This window comes from Thermobia domestica, chromosome 8 (genome assembly GCF_964235325.1).
Source record: "Thermobia domestica chromosome 8, izTheDome1.hap1.1, whole genome shotgun sequence".
NCBI lineage: Eukaryota > Metazoa > Arthropoda > Insecta > Zygentoma > Lepismatidae > Thermobia > Thermobia domestica.
The window spans coordinates 25,035,290-25,052,151 of record NC_137461.1 but is presented as its reverse complement, the minus strand read 5'-3'; the positions used below and the strand labels follow the sequence as shown (position 1 = coordinate 25,052,151).

The 16,862-nt window shown below is 35.8% G+C and overlaps 1 protein-coding gene across 1 annotated transcript in view; it reads right to left on the bottom strand.

Annotated features, from left to right (window-relative positions):
• Positions 1–3,389: 3,389 nt before the first annotated feature.
• The window catches only part of LOC145691588 (uncharacterized), a 38,516-nt gene continuing 25,043 nt past the window's right edge, over positions 3,390–16,862 (bottom strand). The window contains exons 3-4 of the mRNA XM_081766994.1: positions 14,129–14,223; positions 3,390–4,190 (exon numbers count right to left, since the gene is read on the bottom strand). Of these exons, the coding sequence (XP_081623120.1) occupies positions 3,522–4,190; positions 14,129–14,223 (764 nt within the window). The 3' untranslated portion in view covers positions 3,390–3,521. The remainder of the gene's footprint in view (positions 4,191–14,128; positions 14,224–16,862) is intronic.

The following is a 16,862-nucleotide window of genomic DNA, read 5'->3' as shown; positions in this document are numbered from 1 at the left end:
CTGGGAAAAATATCAAATAAACCATGAAATGCGTTTACTGAGCTACCTGTAATACAGTTATTCTCAGATTAATCACAATTATCATGCCTCTAATGTAAATTGGGATTTTAACATAACGGATTTTAATGGATTTTGGATTTTAACATAACTCTATATTTAACGGACGGATTTAACGGATATAATGGATTTTAACATAACTCTAACCTTAGCGGATTTCGAGATATGGTTATCTTATTTTAAGAATTACAATCCCATTCCTTTTTCTCCCAGGCTTTTTTTTCCTTTCTAAAGGAAACGTCTAAAAACGCTGAAATACGTCTTTAAATGTTTTCCGATAGTTGAACGTGGAATTAAAGGCCTAAATATCAACTTTCGTGCCGTTAGCCTTACGGAGTTTCGACATATAACCATGCCAGGTTAACAACTGAAACTCCGACTTTTTTTCCCTACATTTTTTCCCTTTATAGCCGAAGATACCCGTATTTGGTCCGCCTACGATGTCACACTTCTTTTACACTTAACGTATCTCTAATCTTAAAGGATTTTTTAGATATGACCGTCTTATTTTAAGAATTACACTCTACCCATTTTCCTTAAGGCCTTGTTTTTTACCATGTAAGGGAAAGATCTAAAACATATTGAAAGATGTCTTTAGTTATTTTAAGCTAAAAGCCTAAATAAAAAAGTCGTCACCAACCTTTAAAGAATTTCAAGATATGGCTATCCAATTGAAGCTTCACGTTTTTTCCTGCCTTGTTCGCTCCCATCTGGGAAAAATATCAAATAAACCATGAAATGCGTTTACTGAGCTACCTGTAATACAGTTATTCTCAGATTAATCACAATTATCATGCCTCTAATGTAAATTGGGATTTTAACATAACGGATTTTAATGGATTTTGGATTTTAACATAACTCTATATTTAACGGACGGATTTAACGGATATAATGGATTTTAACATAACTCTAACCTTAGCGGATTTCGAGATATGGTTATCTTATTTTAAGAATTACAATCCCATTCCTTTTTCTCCCAGGCTTTTTTTTCCTTTCTAAAGGAAACGTCTAAAAACGCTGAAATACGTCTTTAAATGTTTTCCGATAGTTGAACGTGGAATTAAAGGCCTAAATATCAACTTTCGTGCCGTTAGCCTTACGGAGTTTCGACATATAACCATGCCAGGTTAACAACTGAAACTCCGACTTTTTTTCCCTACATTTTTTCCCTTTATAGCCGAAGATACCCGTATTTGGTCCGCCTACGATGTCACACTTCTTTTACACTTAACGTATCTCTAATCTTAAAGGATTTTTTAGATATGACCGTCTTATTTTAAGAATTACACCCTACCCATTTTCCTTAAGGCCTTGTTTTTTACCATGTAAGGGAAAGATCTAAAACATATTGAAAGATGTCTTTAGTTATTTTAAGCTAAAAGCCTAAATAAAAAAGTCGTCTCCAACCTTTAAAGAATTTCAAGATATGGCTATCCAATTGAAGCTTCACGTTTTTTCTTGCCTTGTTCGCTCCCATCTGGGAAAAATATCAAATAAACCATGAAATGCGTGTCCCATTATTTTAAGCGAGAAGTCTAAATACCGAATTTTATGTCTCTACCTTGAAGAGATTCCGAGATATTAAGATTTTATTATAATAATTGCAATTCCCATCTCTTTTTCCTTCTCAACTCTTTTTCAGCCCTTCTGGAGCAAATATAAAAATGAAACACGTGTCGAATTATTTTAATTGAAAAGTGTATAATACCAAATTTCATGTCGCAAAGTTTCAGAGAGGTCAAGATATGGTCATTTTAAGATAATAGTTCCCCTCTCTTTTTCTCCCTTTCCCATCGAATTTCCAAAAATCCTTCTTTAGTGTGACTTTACATCATGCATTCTTTGCCCTGTCAAACTCTCAAGTTTCTCGATTAAACAGTTTGGCCTGAGTGTTGAACAATGCATCAGTCACTCAAACCTTTCTCTTGTAGATATTGAGATGCAGTTATATTTCTAATATGTAAATATTCCATTTAAAGCGTGTACTTTTGAATTCATCAACTTTGGAAATTATGGATTTCTAAATACATACACAAAGAAATTCTGATGACTGCAAGCTTTTAGCCATGGTTTCAAGTTTGGAAGAGATACTTAAACGTTGATGAAGGTCGAATTAATATAAAGAAATGTTACTTGTCATGATAGCATTTTTGTACCTATTAGGAATATATATGCTACTATCAGGAGTGCCAATGTTAGATAAAGACACTTCTGACATTTAACAGTGTATTCCTTTTACCTACGCAATATATAAATATAGCTACGAACGATCTGTCCCAGTAAAATTAAAAATTATGAACTGCTGTTGGTATAACGAGACGGTTATAATAGAGATACCGTCTATTTTTTTTAATTATTGGTCCCCTTACCAGGCCCGTATCCACTAGGGGTCTAGAGGTCGGGCTCCCCAAAAAGTTTACTGCCTCCTCCCTAAATTTTTCACGGTAGGCTTGCAAAATGAACTATAATATGGTTGGATAGGGCCCCCGCTACATTTTTGGGCTGGCTACCTCCTACCTCTAGCCCAAAATATTGAACACCCTATATAATGTTTGTATATATTAGTAACGCGTAAGAGTATTAATTCTTCATATTCCAAATATAAACCTCTGTTTCAATTAAATAGCGAATTTTTCTGGAAATTGTAAGTTGTCAAAAATAATTTATTTTATTATTTCTTCACATGTTCTTGCCATATATGAACACCTCTATTACGAAAACATGATCTGTGCTTTGTCCTCATTTTTGAACTAAAGCTTATTTTACAATTTCCTTAGGAAAAAAATAGTAATGAGAGAACTGAAGGGAAAGAGTAATAATGATGATATTATTAACAGTCGTCTTGCCTGATTAAAACATTTCCAATGCTGTGGTAATCTGTATGTTTGGCGAAAGAGAATTACACCCTTAATGTAGTCAACCAACAACAATCTCAGTTTTGGATCAAAAGATCCAATATATCTCAGTCAAACATTTTCTTGTAGGCCTTATATCTGGAGAACTACATATAGTGCAGCCAAACCCAAGCTATCACTTAACCCAGTATGATGTGCTTATTCCGTAGAAAATACAAAAACTGGATTTAGTGGCCGTTCAAAAATTTTGTGGCCCCGGATACAGAAAAAAAAATATTGGCCTAGGTGACAATATTTTGATCCATTTTCTTTTATCATTCCTAAAAGTCTTGGCCAAAATGTCAATCTTTTGATCCATTTTTTGGATCATTACTAAAATTCTTGTTTCCTTACTTATCCTATATACTAGTTTTCGCCTACCTTATGATAATATTAGTAAATAATAAATTCTCACTACAATTTTTATAACATTTCTGGTTTATTTGTTTATATGCGTACATTACAGGGTAAGGAAACAACAACTTTTGACATTTATAGATAAAAAAAATTATATATGATGATCTTCACCATCATCACTTGTATCTACTCTTTACGTCTTTACGTAGAACGTCAATAATCATCATCATCATCAAACAATCTTGGTTTGACTAGCTTGGCTTTCTTGATGCGATGGTGTCTTTTCGGTTTACGTGATGATTTTATCAACTTCTTGACTTTCCGTTTATGTCTCCTACGTCTAAGTTCGTCTAGTGTTAATAATTTTTCCTCATCTTCCTCATCGCTATCTTCATCTGTCTCATGATGATGATCGTATTTTTGTGTTTCACTATCATCAAATTTTTCTTCATCATTGTCATATTTTTCTTCACTACTATGGGTTTCATTTTCATCATCAACATGTTGATCTTCTTCCTCTCCATGCTTCTCTCCTTCTTGATATTCTATACGTTTTCCTTTATCTATTTCATGTTTCTCTTCAAACTGTTGCAAATGATCGCTAAATTCATCTTCTTCTTCTTCATCATCATCATCATCATCATGATGATACTTATTTTTATGTTTATTCCTGTATGGTCTACCTGGATTATGGAATTCTTCTGGGTTATCGTGTTCAATTATAATCTTGTATTCTTTAGGAATTGTAAAACCCTGATCATTTGAAACCCCACGATTTGGAACCTCATTCTTTTCCTGAATACGTCTGATTATTCTCCCTAATAAAAGTCTTCTACCGTCCACAGGATGTTCTTCCAAATAGTTATACGTCTGGGGCTGAAACTGGAAAATAATATTAACAAGTAAGCGTTTGTATTATATTTCAATGTTACTCGGACATTAAAGAAAATTTAGAATCAATTAAACAAATTACAATGGAACTCGTAATCTTAGTTACCGTTCTAACATGTAGTTATCTGCTTAACGTGGATTTAATTTTATAAAGCCTCTAATGTCTCTAAGGCATGCATTACATAATCATTCCATTCTCAGACCACCTGTGTATCTTGGAACTTAATTCAATCAGAACTATTTTATTCTAATTGATCATTTTGTCCATCTAATTTGGAAATTATTGTCAGAATGGCCCAAAAGTAGCTATATAGGAGAGGGGAGTAGAGTACCCGGGGGCAAGAATACGATTATATTCGCATATGGCAATAATGCGTCATGTGGATTTTGATATTAATAGCATCTAGAACCTAAACAAGTTTGAGTGTGCTGCGGAAAACTACAAGCTATCTAGGTAGGTATTTATGTTTTTTTCTAATAGTTTGATATAATATTGGGACATAAGTACTTAAGGTATAACTTACACATTTTTTATTGATTTCAAAGTACTGTAAAGCATTAGTTTCTAGCATATCCATTGTTTATCAGGTTGGAGTAAATTGACTTTCTTCCATCAGTTGGCAGTGCAGCATCACGGGAAAATTCATTGTGTAGTTAGGGGGAAAGAGTACGAAAATACTGACGGGACAAGGATACGCGTTCGTACTCTTGCCTCTTTCTTTCTATGAAAAAAATGCAATTTGATTTAAATCTAACAATCAAAAAAGAATGTTTATTCCGTTGTAATAGACAGTGACGGCAAACGTTACGAACTCTTGTTCCCATATGTAGACTATAACGTTAAGAATTCTGAATAATCCTGATATTTTCTTATGTACGAGGGACACATTGTTATTCTAAATACCACTCCTTACATAACAATATCTAAGATAGTGTTTTCGAAACAAATAAAAGTCTGAAACAGCTAAATCTGCAGTTATTGAATAACAGCACGCTTGTTTATTTTATTCAGGTTTCAGAAATGATACATTTTGTCATCTTAAATGTTAATAGTCTTCAGTAATAAAATTCTACTAGTCCAACGTTTGGTATGGAATCCTATAAACATATATGAAGCTACCCCAAATTAACAATTTGACAATACGTAAGTTCATGAAGGGTAGACCGAGAGCTTTTCAAGTTAGCCTCGTAGGTGACAAGCATTCTTTACTACAAGAAACTGAAACTGATGAAATAAGCTAGTTGGAAAGTATATTTTTATAAATGGTCTAAATATTACCTGATTTTTTGTGTCCTATGCATCATCATTACTGATTTGAGAAGAATTTTTCTTTCCTTTGCTTTTGCAGCGTCTTTGGACATAATAAGGCCAGTATTTACAAAAGAAATAGAGAATGAATTAGTGTAATATATCACATTACTGGTTTGACTCTTCTATGGCTTAACTTTAAAAGATCTGAGAAAAGTGGCATGCGCAACCAGTTGCCTCATCTCTTTAGCCATGTGAATCGAATGGCAGGAAGAGATTGGACAGAGTATTTCCGTCGTCGCCATCCAACTATTGCTTTGCGACAGCCTTCAAAGACTGGCCTGGGAAGAGCTTGTGGTTTTAGCAAGTCACCAGTTGAACGCTTTTTTAATTGTCTACAAGATTTTGTAAGAGAATACAGTATCCTTCCACAGGTTATCTACAATATGTACGAAACTGGCAAAAATACGGTTTCTCGTAAAGTTCCAAAAGTGTTGTTAACTAAAAATCTGTTGTGAATAAAATTGTATCTAGTGATTGTGGAGTTACCATCACAGCTGTTTCCTGCGAGAGTGCATCTGATTCCTTTATTCCACCTGCGTTGATATTTTCCAGAAAACGAATGAAACAAGAGTTACTTGATAGATCGCTGCCTGAATGATGTCTGATTCTGCTTTAATTAACTCATAACTTTTCGTAGAATGGCTGCATTATTACACCAACATGTGCAATCCAATCCGGTCACGAAAAAGGTATTGTTACTTGTTGGCAATCAAGCTTCTCACATTTCAATCGAGGCGATTGATTTCTGCAGGCAAAATGGGATTCTGATATTATGTTTCACACCCCATACCAACCATAATTTGGAACTATTAGATCGCTCCTTTTTTGGCCCGCTGAAATCATGCTATTCAACAGCCTGTGATAAATGGATGAGAAATAGTCTATCCCGAACAATTACACAATTCTAAGTTGCGTGTTTTTTCACTGAGGCTTACTACAAAGCTGCAACTATTGATATTGAAATATCCGGTTTTCAAGAATGTGGAATTGTTCCACTGTATCCAAATGTGTTCACGCAAGAAGATTTTCCTCCTTCTACTGTGGATGTTGTAGACTTAAATGTACAAGCCAGCTCTGAAGATGAAAGCATTCCTGAAGCAACGAATCAAGCAGACCTGAATAGAGCCCACAATCTTTCATCGGAGGATTCACCGGAAGTAAACAGTAGCCCATGCGGGGTATCCACATCAAACATTCCTTTGTTAGTTGCTCGTTCTCCATCTGTTACCAAAAGTTCAGCCAGTAACGCTGGATCCTCACTAGAAGCAAGCAGCTCATGCGGACTATCTATTTCAAACACTCCTATGCCAGTTGGTCGTTCTTTCCCATCTGTTACAAAACCCTGAACCAGCAATACTGCATTCTCACTAGAAGCAAGCAAAAACTCATGTGGACTGTCCATATCAAACACTCCTCTGCTGGTTGCTCGTTCACCTATTAAAAAAACTTCAACCAGTAAAGCTGGATCTTCACTGGAAGTAAGCAGGAACCCATGCGGACCGTAGACATCATACACTCCCCTGCTGGTTGTCAGTCCACCTCCGTTTGCCACCAAGCTCTTAACCTGTAAATCTTGATATTCTCGAGATCAATCAGAGATTCTGTCATCATCTCCTCTCAAACAGAACTTACTTCTGAAACGGTGCCCCAGAGAGCAATGACAAACGTCAACTTGTACCAAGAAAACTACAACCGAAGATAACTCCTCATATCAGTAAGAAAGTCCATTATCCAAAATCATCTACAGCGATACCCCAACAGAAGAATGGATCCTGTGCGCGAGATGCAATGAATGGTGGCATGAACAATGCACATCATATGAAGGAGTTGGAACCTTCATCTCTGGTAAGTTTTATTGCTCCTTTGGATGCGCGCTCTTGCCCCTTTGATTTCGTACTCTTGCCCTACATACTGAGACAAGAGTACGAATTTGAATATTTTCATTTTATGAGTTCTAGTTCCTCCAAGGATAGAGATATATAAAAGTTGAGTTCACATTTCGTAAAGCAGAGTTCAAGTTTTGTGTTCCATGTAAAATTTTCTGTTGTAGCAATTTTTTACCAAAATATATAAGTTTAATTAAAATTTGGGTATTCTTTCCCCCTTTCCTCTCCGCCCCTGCATTGATCAAGTATAATATCGTAGTTTATGGGTTTATTTGTTTTGACTCTTCCGAGCTTAAGATGTAAGTAAAAACACATTAAGAACAAATAATAAAGAAATTAAGCCTACCTGATGGATTACAATAAGAAATTATATAAAATGCAATGAGCTGATTAGTACGGTACTTTATACCTACTTTTGGGCCACCCTGTATATGTATAATCTTTTTATTATACATATTTACAATTCGTTTAGGATATCATATAGCATTGTTATGTTTTGAAAGGAGAATAATGCGATTGTAATTGTGGGAAGGATGGGTTTCAAGGAGCAAGAACTTTCCTATTAGAAGTGACTAGTAGATAAATAGACTAAGCTGTTGCACTATTTGTTCCTAGAATTTTGTCGGCAAGTGTATGAGTATAATTTCTATTATTGTGTATTCAAAGGACAAAAACAACTTTTATTATTGTTTGTAGGTGATGGAGGAAAAGGACGCTAGAAGCAGAAACAATTTGCCAATTAGAAGTGATGTCTTGAGAAACAGAGGAAGTTGTTATGGTTATTAATATTCACATATTTTTTTCGGTGGCAAATATATGATTATCATTATTATTTGAAAGGATAGCAAATCCAAGATATGTATGCTGGAAGTATAGAAGGTTACAAGGAGAAATCATTTATCTATGAAAAGTGAGAGAAATTGTAAAAGATGTTATGATATTTAGTCATTTTTTTTTCTTGTTGGCAAGCGTATACCAAATGTAATTTTACCATTGACTATCTGCAAATTCCTAAGACATCTAATCGGTTGGTAGTCTAGTGCAAACACCTATACCGAATTATTCAGTTATGAATATCCATTATTCTCTTCAAGTATGATATTTTCTGGAGAATACTTCCAGCAGATCACTTAACCGATGACCAGTGGATTATTGTTGCAAAGTGTATGGCTCTGTAACATGATGATAAAGTAAAAGAAATGAAATGAAATGAAATCTTTTAGTTTTACGTCTCACGATTATGCCGGTTAGGCTAAAGGAGACGGTGATGATTAGAGATGAATGAAATAGTGGAATGAAGAAAGTGGGAGGAAACGGGAGAACCCCGAGAAAACCCACGCACATGGTGTTTGTCTACCACAAAGTTCACTTGGCGGGACCCCAAGCACCAGAGGTGAGCGCGATAATGTAAAAGAATATAGATGTTGAGCAACATTTGCTAGGTAATAAACGTGTGAAATTTCCAACAAAGAAATGACACTTTTCGAGCAACAAAACTATACACGGTGTATCAACAAACCAGGAGCATAGACAAACTCTATTATGAGTGAAGATACGGCCCACAGGGTAACTTCCTTATGACTAAAGATACAAAAAAAAAATGGAAAGGGAGGAAATCTGTTGGAAATAAATACTTTGTAATCTAAAATGGTAGAATTTTTCCAATCACACTATCTGTGTGGGATTCACATTGGTAAGGTGTCCCATGCGTCCCATATTAAATTAAAAAAGTAACATTGCCTGCTCAGTAATCGTTTCCTTTGACCCTTGCCAGGCCAACGACACGAGGTTGGTTCGTGGTGTTCTAGGTTTCCTTACTTAATAACGAGCACCTTTCTAGTATCAATTTCACGTCAAACAATTTGATGAACCAAATACGTTGGATTTTCATTTAGCAGAGAGCGTTTATCAGTATGGAGCGCAAGCGGCTTATACGATTGAAAAATCTAATAATTTAGATTAAAAACAACCTATTTCCAACAAATTTTCCTCTCTTTCTATTCTTTTCTATCTTTAGTCATAAGGAAGTTACCCTGTGGGCCCGCACTTTTGATACACCCACGAAGAACATATATACAGGGTGATTCAATAAGAACGTACCAGGTCTAAATCGCAGCTAATACTGCACGTAGAGCCTTCAAACAAAAAATTGCATTACCAAATTGTATGTGTAGAATGCAATAAAAATAGTAGCGAGACCAGTTACGTCTCGTAAATACCTCCAACGCAAGGCAACTTCAAAATTTGAAATGGAAAGTGGTATAACTGTTGGAATCATTGGAAAGGACATTAAATGTCATGCAACTTTTAGAGGACAAACTTTGTCATATCATTTCCCATTTAGCCGCTAGAGGCGTTGTTGCAGACTTGTATCTGACTACCTGTAACAGTCCTTTATCTCAGCTAATAATAGAGCCGTCAAACAAACAATTGAACTACCAAATCGTATGTCTAGAATGCAATAAAGATAGTAGCGATACCAGTGATGTATCGTGAATATCTCCAACGGGGGTCATCTTCAAAATTTGACATGGAAGCAGGGGTTGGTTGTGCCTCCATTGAAACAAGCGCACAATGGGAGAAACGTCCAGAGGAAACACCTTGGCATATTTCTTCCTCGTTGGCAGCAACATGGTCGCATTGCTAGGTGAAAGTCAGATGGTGCGAGGGCGTTTCCTCTCGACGTTTCTCCCATTGTGCGCTTGTTTCAATGGAGGCACAACCAGTCCCTATTTCCATGTCAAGTTTTGCAGATGACACCCGTTGGAGATATTCACGATACGCCACTGGTATCGCTACTATGTTTTTGCATTCTACACATACGATTTGGTAGTTCAATTGTTTGTTTGATGGCTCTATGTGCATTATTAGCTAAGATAAAGGCCTGCTACGGGTAGTCAGATACAAGTCTCCAACAACGCCTCTAGCGGCTAAATGGTAAATGATATGACAAAGTTTGTCCTCTAAAAGTTGCATGACATTTAATGTCCTTTCGAACGATTCCAACAGTTATACCACTTTCCATTTCAGGTTTTGAAGTTGCCCCCGTTAGAAGTATTCACGAGATGCCACTGGTCTCGCTACTATTTTTATTGCATTCTACACATACAATTTGGTAATGCAATTTCTTGTTTAAAGGCTCTACGTGCAGTATTAGCTGCGATATAGACCTGGTCCGTTCTTATTGAATCACCCGGTATGTGCATTACTTTTGCATTCCAGAGTTCATTATTAATAAAATACAAAATAGAGTTACATTTCTGTATTATACGATGCGTATTGTATATTGTCGGTCTTCTTTCAAAATATGCCTTTTTTAAAGTAAGTTTATCAATTTATCTGACATGTAAATATCATCTATCTCAGAAAAATATTTTCACGTACAAGAATGTACCCTTTTCTTGCTTTCGTCTCAATTAAGATATTATGTTACCAAATCAAGCTTTGTTCAGTAATTTGAAATTTAACATTGCATGTTACACCTTCATGCATGAATTTCATCTTTAACATAAACATAATGACAGCACATACAAAAAGTAGTGCGTTAGAGATTATATCTTTGGAATTATATTCTTGCTTTGATTCCAGCTCTGTAAGTCAATTATGTCCGTGAGTATTCTGGAGGATCTCCTGTTCCGTCCGGAGCCGTAAGGATCTGCTTATGGATTGGGTTTCAGTTTAGTGTCTCGTTCAGTAGTGAGGATATATAAGACGTGAACCTACAGCTTAATGTGGAATTCAAAACATATGAGCTCCTGCCAGCAATCTAATCCAGGTCCTCCAGTAAGAATTGGCGGTACAAAAGCTGCAACGCACCAGACAAACCGAACAAACGAGTTCCGCACTCACTGTTCCAAGTTTATGTTGTAGGTACATATTACTGAATACTGAAATTACCCTGTTATTGATTTATGTGAGATTTGTACATATTAAATTACACGTTAATACTAAACTTGTGTTGGTCCCCTAACGCCGTGTGCGTGGGTTTCCTGGGGTTCTCCCGTTTCCTCCCACTTTCTTCATTCCACCATTTCATTCATTACTCATCATCACCATCTCCTTTAGCCTCACCAGCATAACCGTCAGACGTAAAACTCAAAGATTTCATTTCATTTTTTGTATTGGTCCCCGTCCGATGCGAGTAATATTCAAAACGTAAAACTCATTTAAATATTAAAGTAATTGGAACTTCTTTACAATGCACAATATCTTGTAGAAAGCTTAGCCTTGAACGCTGAACGCAAATTATCAAAATGGCCCCTCTTGAAGGGCAGAGAAAACTATTGCTGCACTAAAGGGTCCCGATAAGAACCAACCAGAGAACCATATATATGGACTTGGTTGTAATGGCTTCTGGCAAGACGATCAAGCTTCAAATGTCTCATCACACAAATAGCTCGGTGTTTTGATGGATTCCCACAAATACTTTCCTGTGTCAGAACGAACTTAGAGATTTATGGCCCAAATACCTTTCTGCAAGGAGATTCCGAAGAGATTTGCTACGGCACTGGTCAGTTCCCCATATTTTCTGACCACCAATCATTTTCAAATCTTTTGCATTCGTAATTCATTTCGTAAGTTCTTTAGTACACTACGGATAACACTAATTGAGCACAAAACAGAAATATTGTTTGTTTGTTTATTATTGTTGTCTCTTGGTTTGCAAATTAATTGATTGTAATATTCTCCTTGCAAAGGAATTGATAGATAAGTTAATACTGTTCTCTCGTTTAACCCTAATACACGTCCAGGGTCCAGGTAAAGCGGGAAACATGTTCAAGGCACATGGTTGAAAGCGTGCCTAAAAGAGCTATATAGACGTGGGTCAGTCAGAAAGTCAGTTGCACTCCTTCGTAAATATTTTCGGCAAGGCTATTTGATGAAACTATTTGGCAACACTGCAGACATGTAGCTTTATCGTGTGATGCAGCGGTTTTCAAGAGACAAGTAGAGTTGTTCTGATAATCAGTCGTAAACATGTCTCGACAGCTACAAGTGGCGTCCAAAATTGGAAATCCGTGCAGTGATTCGATTTTGTGGGCGAAAAGGTATAACTGCACTGAAATTTATCGACACTTGCATGAAGTGTATGATGAAAATGCAAAGTCACGTCAAGCTATCGCGAAGTGGTGCAACATATTTGAGAACAGACTACAAATATCGACGACGCTAAGCACGAGGGAAGACCATCAACAGCGATAAATCCGAAAATCGCTGCTTGCATTAATGAATGCATTCTTCCAAATTGACGCATAACAATAGACAAAATCACTAATGAACTGGGTATTTCTCATGGTAAGGTATATAATGTTATTGCCGATAAAATTTGTGCACGATGCTTTCCTCGTCTATTGACGACGAAACAAAAAGGGAAACGTTTTGCAAATGCATTTGACTTTCTGCAACGTTACCAAAAAGAAAGAAAATGATTGAGTTGATTTTGTGTTTAACGTCCCGTTCAGCAGCGAGGCTATATGAGACGTGGACTTACTGATTAACGTGAAATCTGAACAAAATGAGCACCCGCCAGGAAGCGAACCCGAGTCTCGCACGCTAAAGGCGCGTATGCTAACCGCTTACCCACGAAGGAGCTTAGGAAGGAAATGAGTTTGGGGCAAATTTTGTGACCGGAGATGGGACTTGGATTCACCATTTCTCACTTGAAAGAAAACGCAGCTCCCTCGAGTGCAAACATTCATTTCCTTGACTCGAAAATGTTGGAATTGTCCCATCTGCAGGAAAGGTGATGATGACGCTGTTCTTTGAAAGAGAAGGTTCACGCCAAAGGCTTCCACAATTAATGCATCATTTTATTGTGAAACACTAAAACTATTGTGCAAAACGCTTAAAAATTGACGGCTAAGAAACTGTCCAAAAGCATTGTGCTCCTGCATGATAATGCAAGATCGCATGCAGCAAACTTCTGACAAAATTGAGATGGAAGTATGGGATCACCCTACTTATACCCTAGACCTCTCACTGTGTGACTTCTATGTGTTTGGTCCCTTGAAAGAAAAACTTTCAAAACGACAATAGCACTCGGATGACGAGATGAAAGCTGCAGCCCAAGAATGGTTATCGGGCATTGGACGGGATTTCTTTGCAGAAGGCATAGAAAGATATGTGCCACGCCTCGACAAATTCTAAAATAATGGAGGTAATTATGTTGAAAAGTAGATTGTGAATTAAACTATACGATTCAAATAAAGGTATTGTAAAATTTCTGTCTTGATTTATTTTCTTAAGCAGTGCAACTAAAATTTTGATTCATCCTCGTATAAATTGGAGATTCCGAGTTTTGTGTTTCTCCCGAGTGGCGAAACCTAGTTGTGAGTCTGCTTTCATTCAGAGACTATTTGTTCCGGTTTGTAAATCGAATAGTTTTTCGTTCCACAATTATACCTATCATGCTAAACCAGGTACATTATTAATGAATGTAGATGATTGTGAATGAATTAATGGATTGATAGTATGAAACAAAAGAGCGTCTAGGAAACGACGGCCATGATCTTATACATTACACACTCATATGACCTGGAATTAAATCAGAGATCCCTCACATATAAATACTCTACTACAAGTTACCATGTCCCCCGCTTTCCAAATTATGTATTCATGTTTATTTCACCCAAAACCTATAAATTTCATTGCCATTTTATGTTTAAAACTTCTTTTTACTTGAAAGAAAGAAAAGTAAACACACAATATTATAGATTTAACATAGAACCTACTTCTGGCCTGACGGGTACTCTTCCTGGTACAATCCCTTGCAAGTATGGAGTAGCATCATCATCCTGGTAATATAAATTTACTGGATGGTACTTATCTGCAACAAGAAAGAATTATATTTACTAAAGTACAATTGTTGGCGCTCTTAAAAGTTTGTCAGTTTTTAACACATGTACAGACTAAAGAAGGGGTGTATCCGTTTTCGCATAAGCACCAGACTGTGTCACATGATCAGGTCAAAAGTCACATTGCGTGCGAAATCAAGTATGGATATTCCAAATACAGATGTCAGATATGTTAAGCACGTAACCTCCGCGTCCGGCGCCCTGGTTAATTCGTGGAAGATGCATATATTTTTCATTATTATTGATTTTACTCAAACATTTTAACTTTTGACAATCTTCTATCCATATTTACCTTACGTGCTAAACATCATTCTCAAGCTCTTTATTATCTCTTTGCAATAAGCTTTCAATTAGCCATCGCCTTATTATAGTTTCTGAGATATGTCGATGACTTCATTTTTTTCATTGATTTCCCATTGACTATAATGCTCATGTTTTTCATGCTTTTCTTGACTATCTTCCATTCATTTTAGGACAATTTGCTTTTGGAATATAAAATCTACATTGTCCCTTCTATATTTAAGCTGAATTTCAGGTATCTTCCTCTTTTGGTTTTTGAAATAAGTGGAGGAGTTATTTGTTTTTCATTGAGATTATTGTTAATGTTTCGTGCTTTTTTGACTATGGTACACCAATTTTAGAACAATTTACTTTTCGAATATAGAATCTACATAGTCTCTTCTACATTTGAACTGAATTCCAGCCATCTTCCCGGAAGTCTGTTCATATCACTTCAAAAGGATACACATTGCTTGTTGCACATTCCAATAGATCTCCCAATAGGTCACGAACCTCTCTCTCGCAAACAATTCCGTTCACAAACAATCAGCTTAAGAACAATATTTCCGAATACGAACGCCCACACAATCCCACACACTCAGTAGTGTTTTCGCATTTTTGACGTCAACATTATTTGTCAGTGTTCTGTTCAAAACAAGACCTTAAATTTTGTTCATTTTTGCACTTTTTGGTTTATTTTACCCGTCGTTATGACTCCTAAGAAAGACAAAGCAAATATTAAGTGATAGCAACCTAAACATAAAAAGGAGCCTACAGCAAAAGCCTAGAAGAATTTTTAGTGTATTACTGTGGCTAATAAATATACACATAACCATGTTTCTGTTGTTATAACAGATTAATATTTTTCCATTAATTTCAATTAGAAAAGCTATTTCGATTCTCGAATCCCAGTTTACAAATTCATGACCCGAGAGTCCACTGATCACTGGTAAAGCGAGGTAGTTCTAGACTTGAGTCTGTCCCGTTTGGGTCAATGTTTCGACATGTAATGATAGATACCTTAATGAATAAATGATTATATAAAATAATTATATTAAAATAAATAAGTTGTGCATATATCCTTACAATGATTTCAGGACATAAGTAATTGTTATGTTTTAAATATAATATCTAAAATGTGATGGGTGTTGCCAGATGTTCGGTGCATTATATGTGAATGTTAAATACAAATTAGGTAAATCGTGTAACAGCAATAAACAAGTGTAAATAATGTATTTGTGTGCACCTGTTTATCATACGGAGGTTACTTCTTAATATTCTCGTCACAGTATGTTATTTACTTTCTTGAAAATAGTCAGAGGCGTTAAAACAAAATGCAGCTATAAGCAGAGAATATACAAAATCTAATTATGGTTCCAGACAGAAAGTTTATTATCCCCAGCATAATATTCACAGCAAGATCATGATAACCACGAGTCTGACAAACAACATTAAGAGAGTAAATTGTGCTTTAGTAAGGAAGGCAGAAGTTTCTATAGGTTTTCTGTCGAATACACTGAAATCCTCTTTTATATAGAAATGGTGAGGCTTTGAGTGGTCTCTCCTTCTTGCTAGTTCGGTCCCTTGATAGATAGTGAGTCTGGATGCCTGATCTGAGCCACAAATCTAAAAAAAAAAAAAAATTGCAAGTAGTCTGCTGATCTAATATGAACACCACGTTGAGAAATCTCTTTTACCATGTTAAAATTTCTAAAGGCTATTGCCTCAAACGGTTTGGGTACAAAACCTCGCGGCCAGAACCTCGCCTCCCAAAACCTCGCAATCCAAAATCTCGCCTGGTGTAAATTAAGAGAGACGTAGTGTCGCCTGGGAAGAAATGCCGTCAGGATAAAACCCCTTCACGACGATTTCTTCAATGTAGAAAATTCTATATATTACTATATGTATATATCTAGTAATAACACATAATTGCATTAAAATAATGACAAGAAATATTCTCATGCATCCTTTGGTAATATATATATATATATATATATATATATATATATATATATATATATATATATATATATATATATAAGTTAAATGACTATGTTACATTATACCTCTTGAGCCATCCTACCGATCTCAATCAAATTTTCAACATAGATGAGGTTCAAGCCTATTATGTCTTTTATAATTTCACTTTGTCGGCACAACAAAAGGGGGTGGTATATATATATATATTGTAGATGGATCCGATATGTAATCGATATTTAATATTATTTTATTGTTATTGTTGTGAAAGTTAATCTCATTCAAAAACTTAAGAAGATAAAATTATGTTGTGTTTAATCAGAATCAGAAAAAGTAAACAATGTCATGCTGTAAG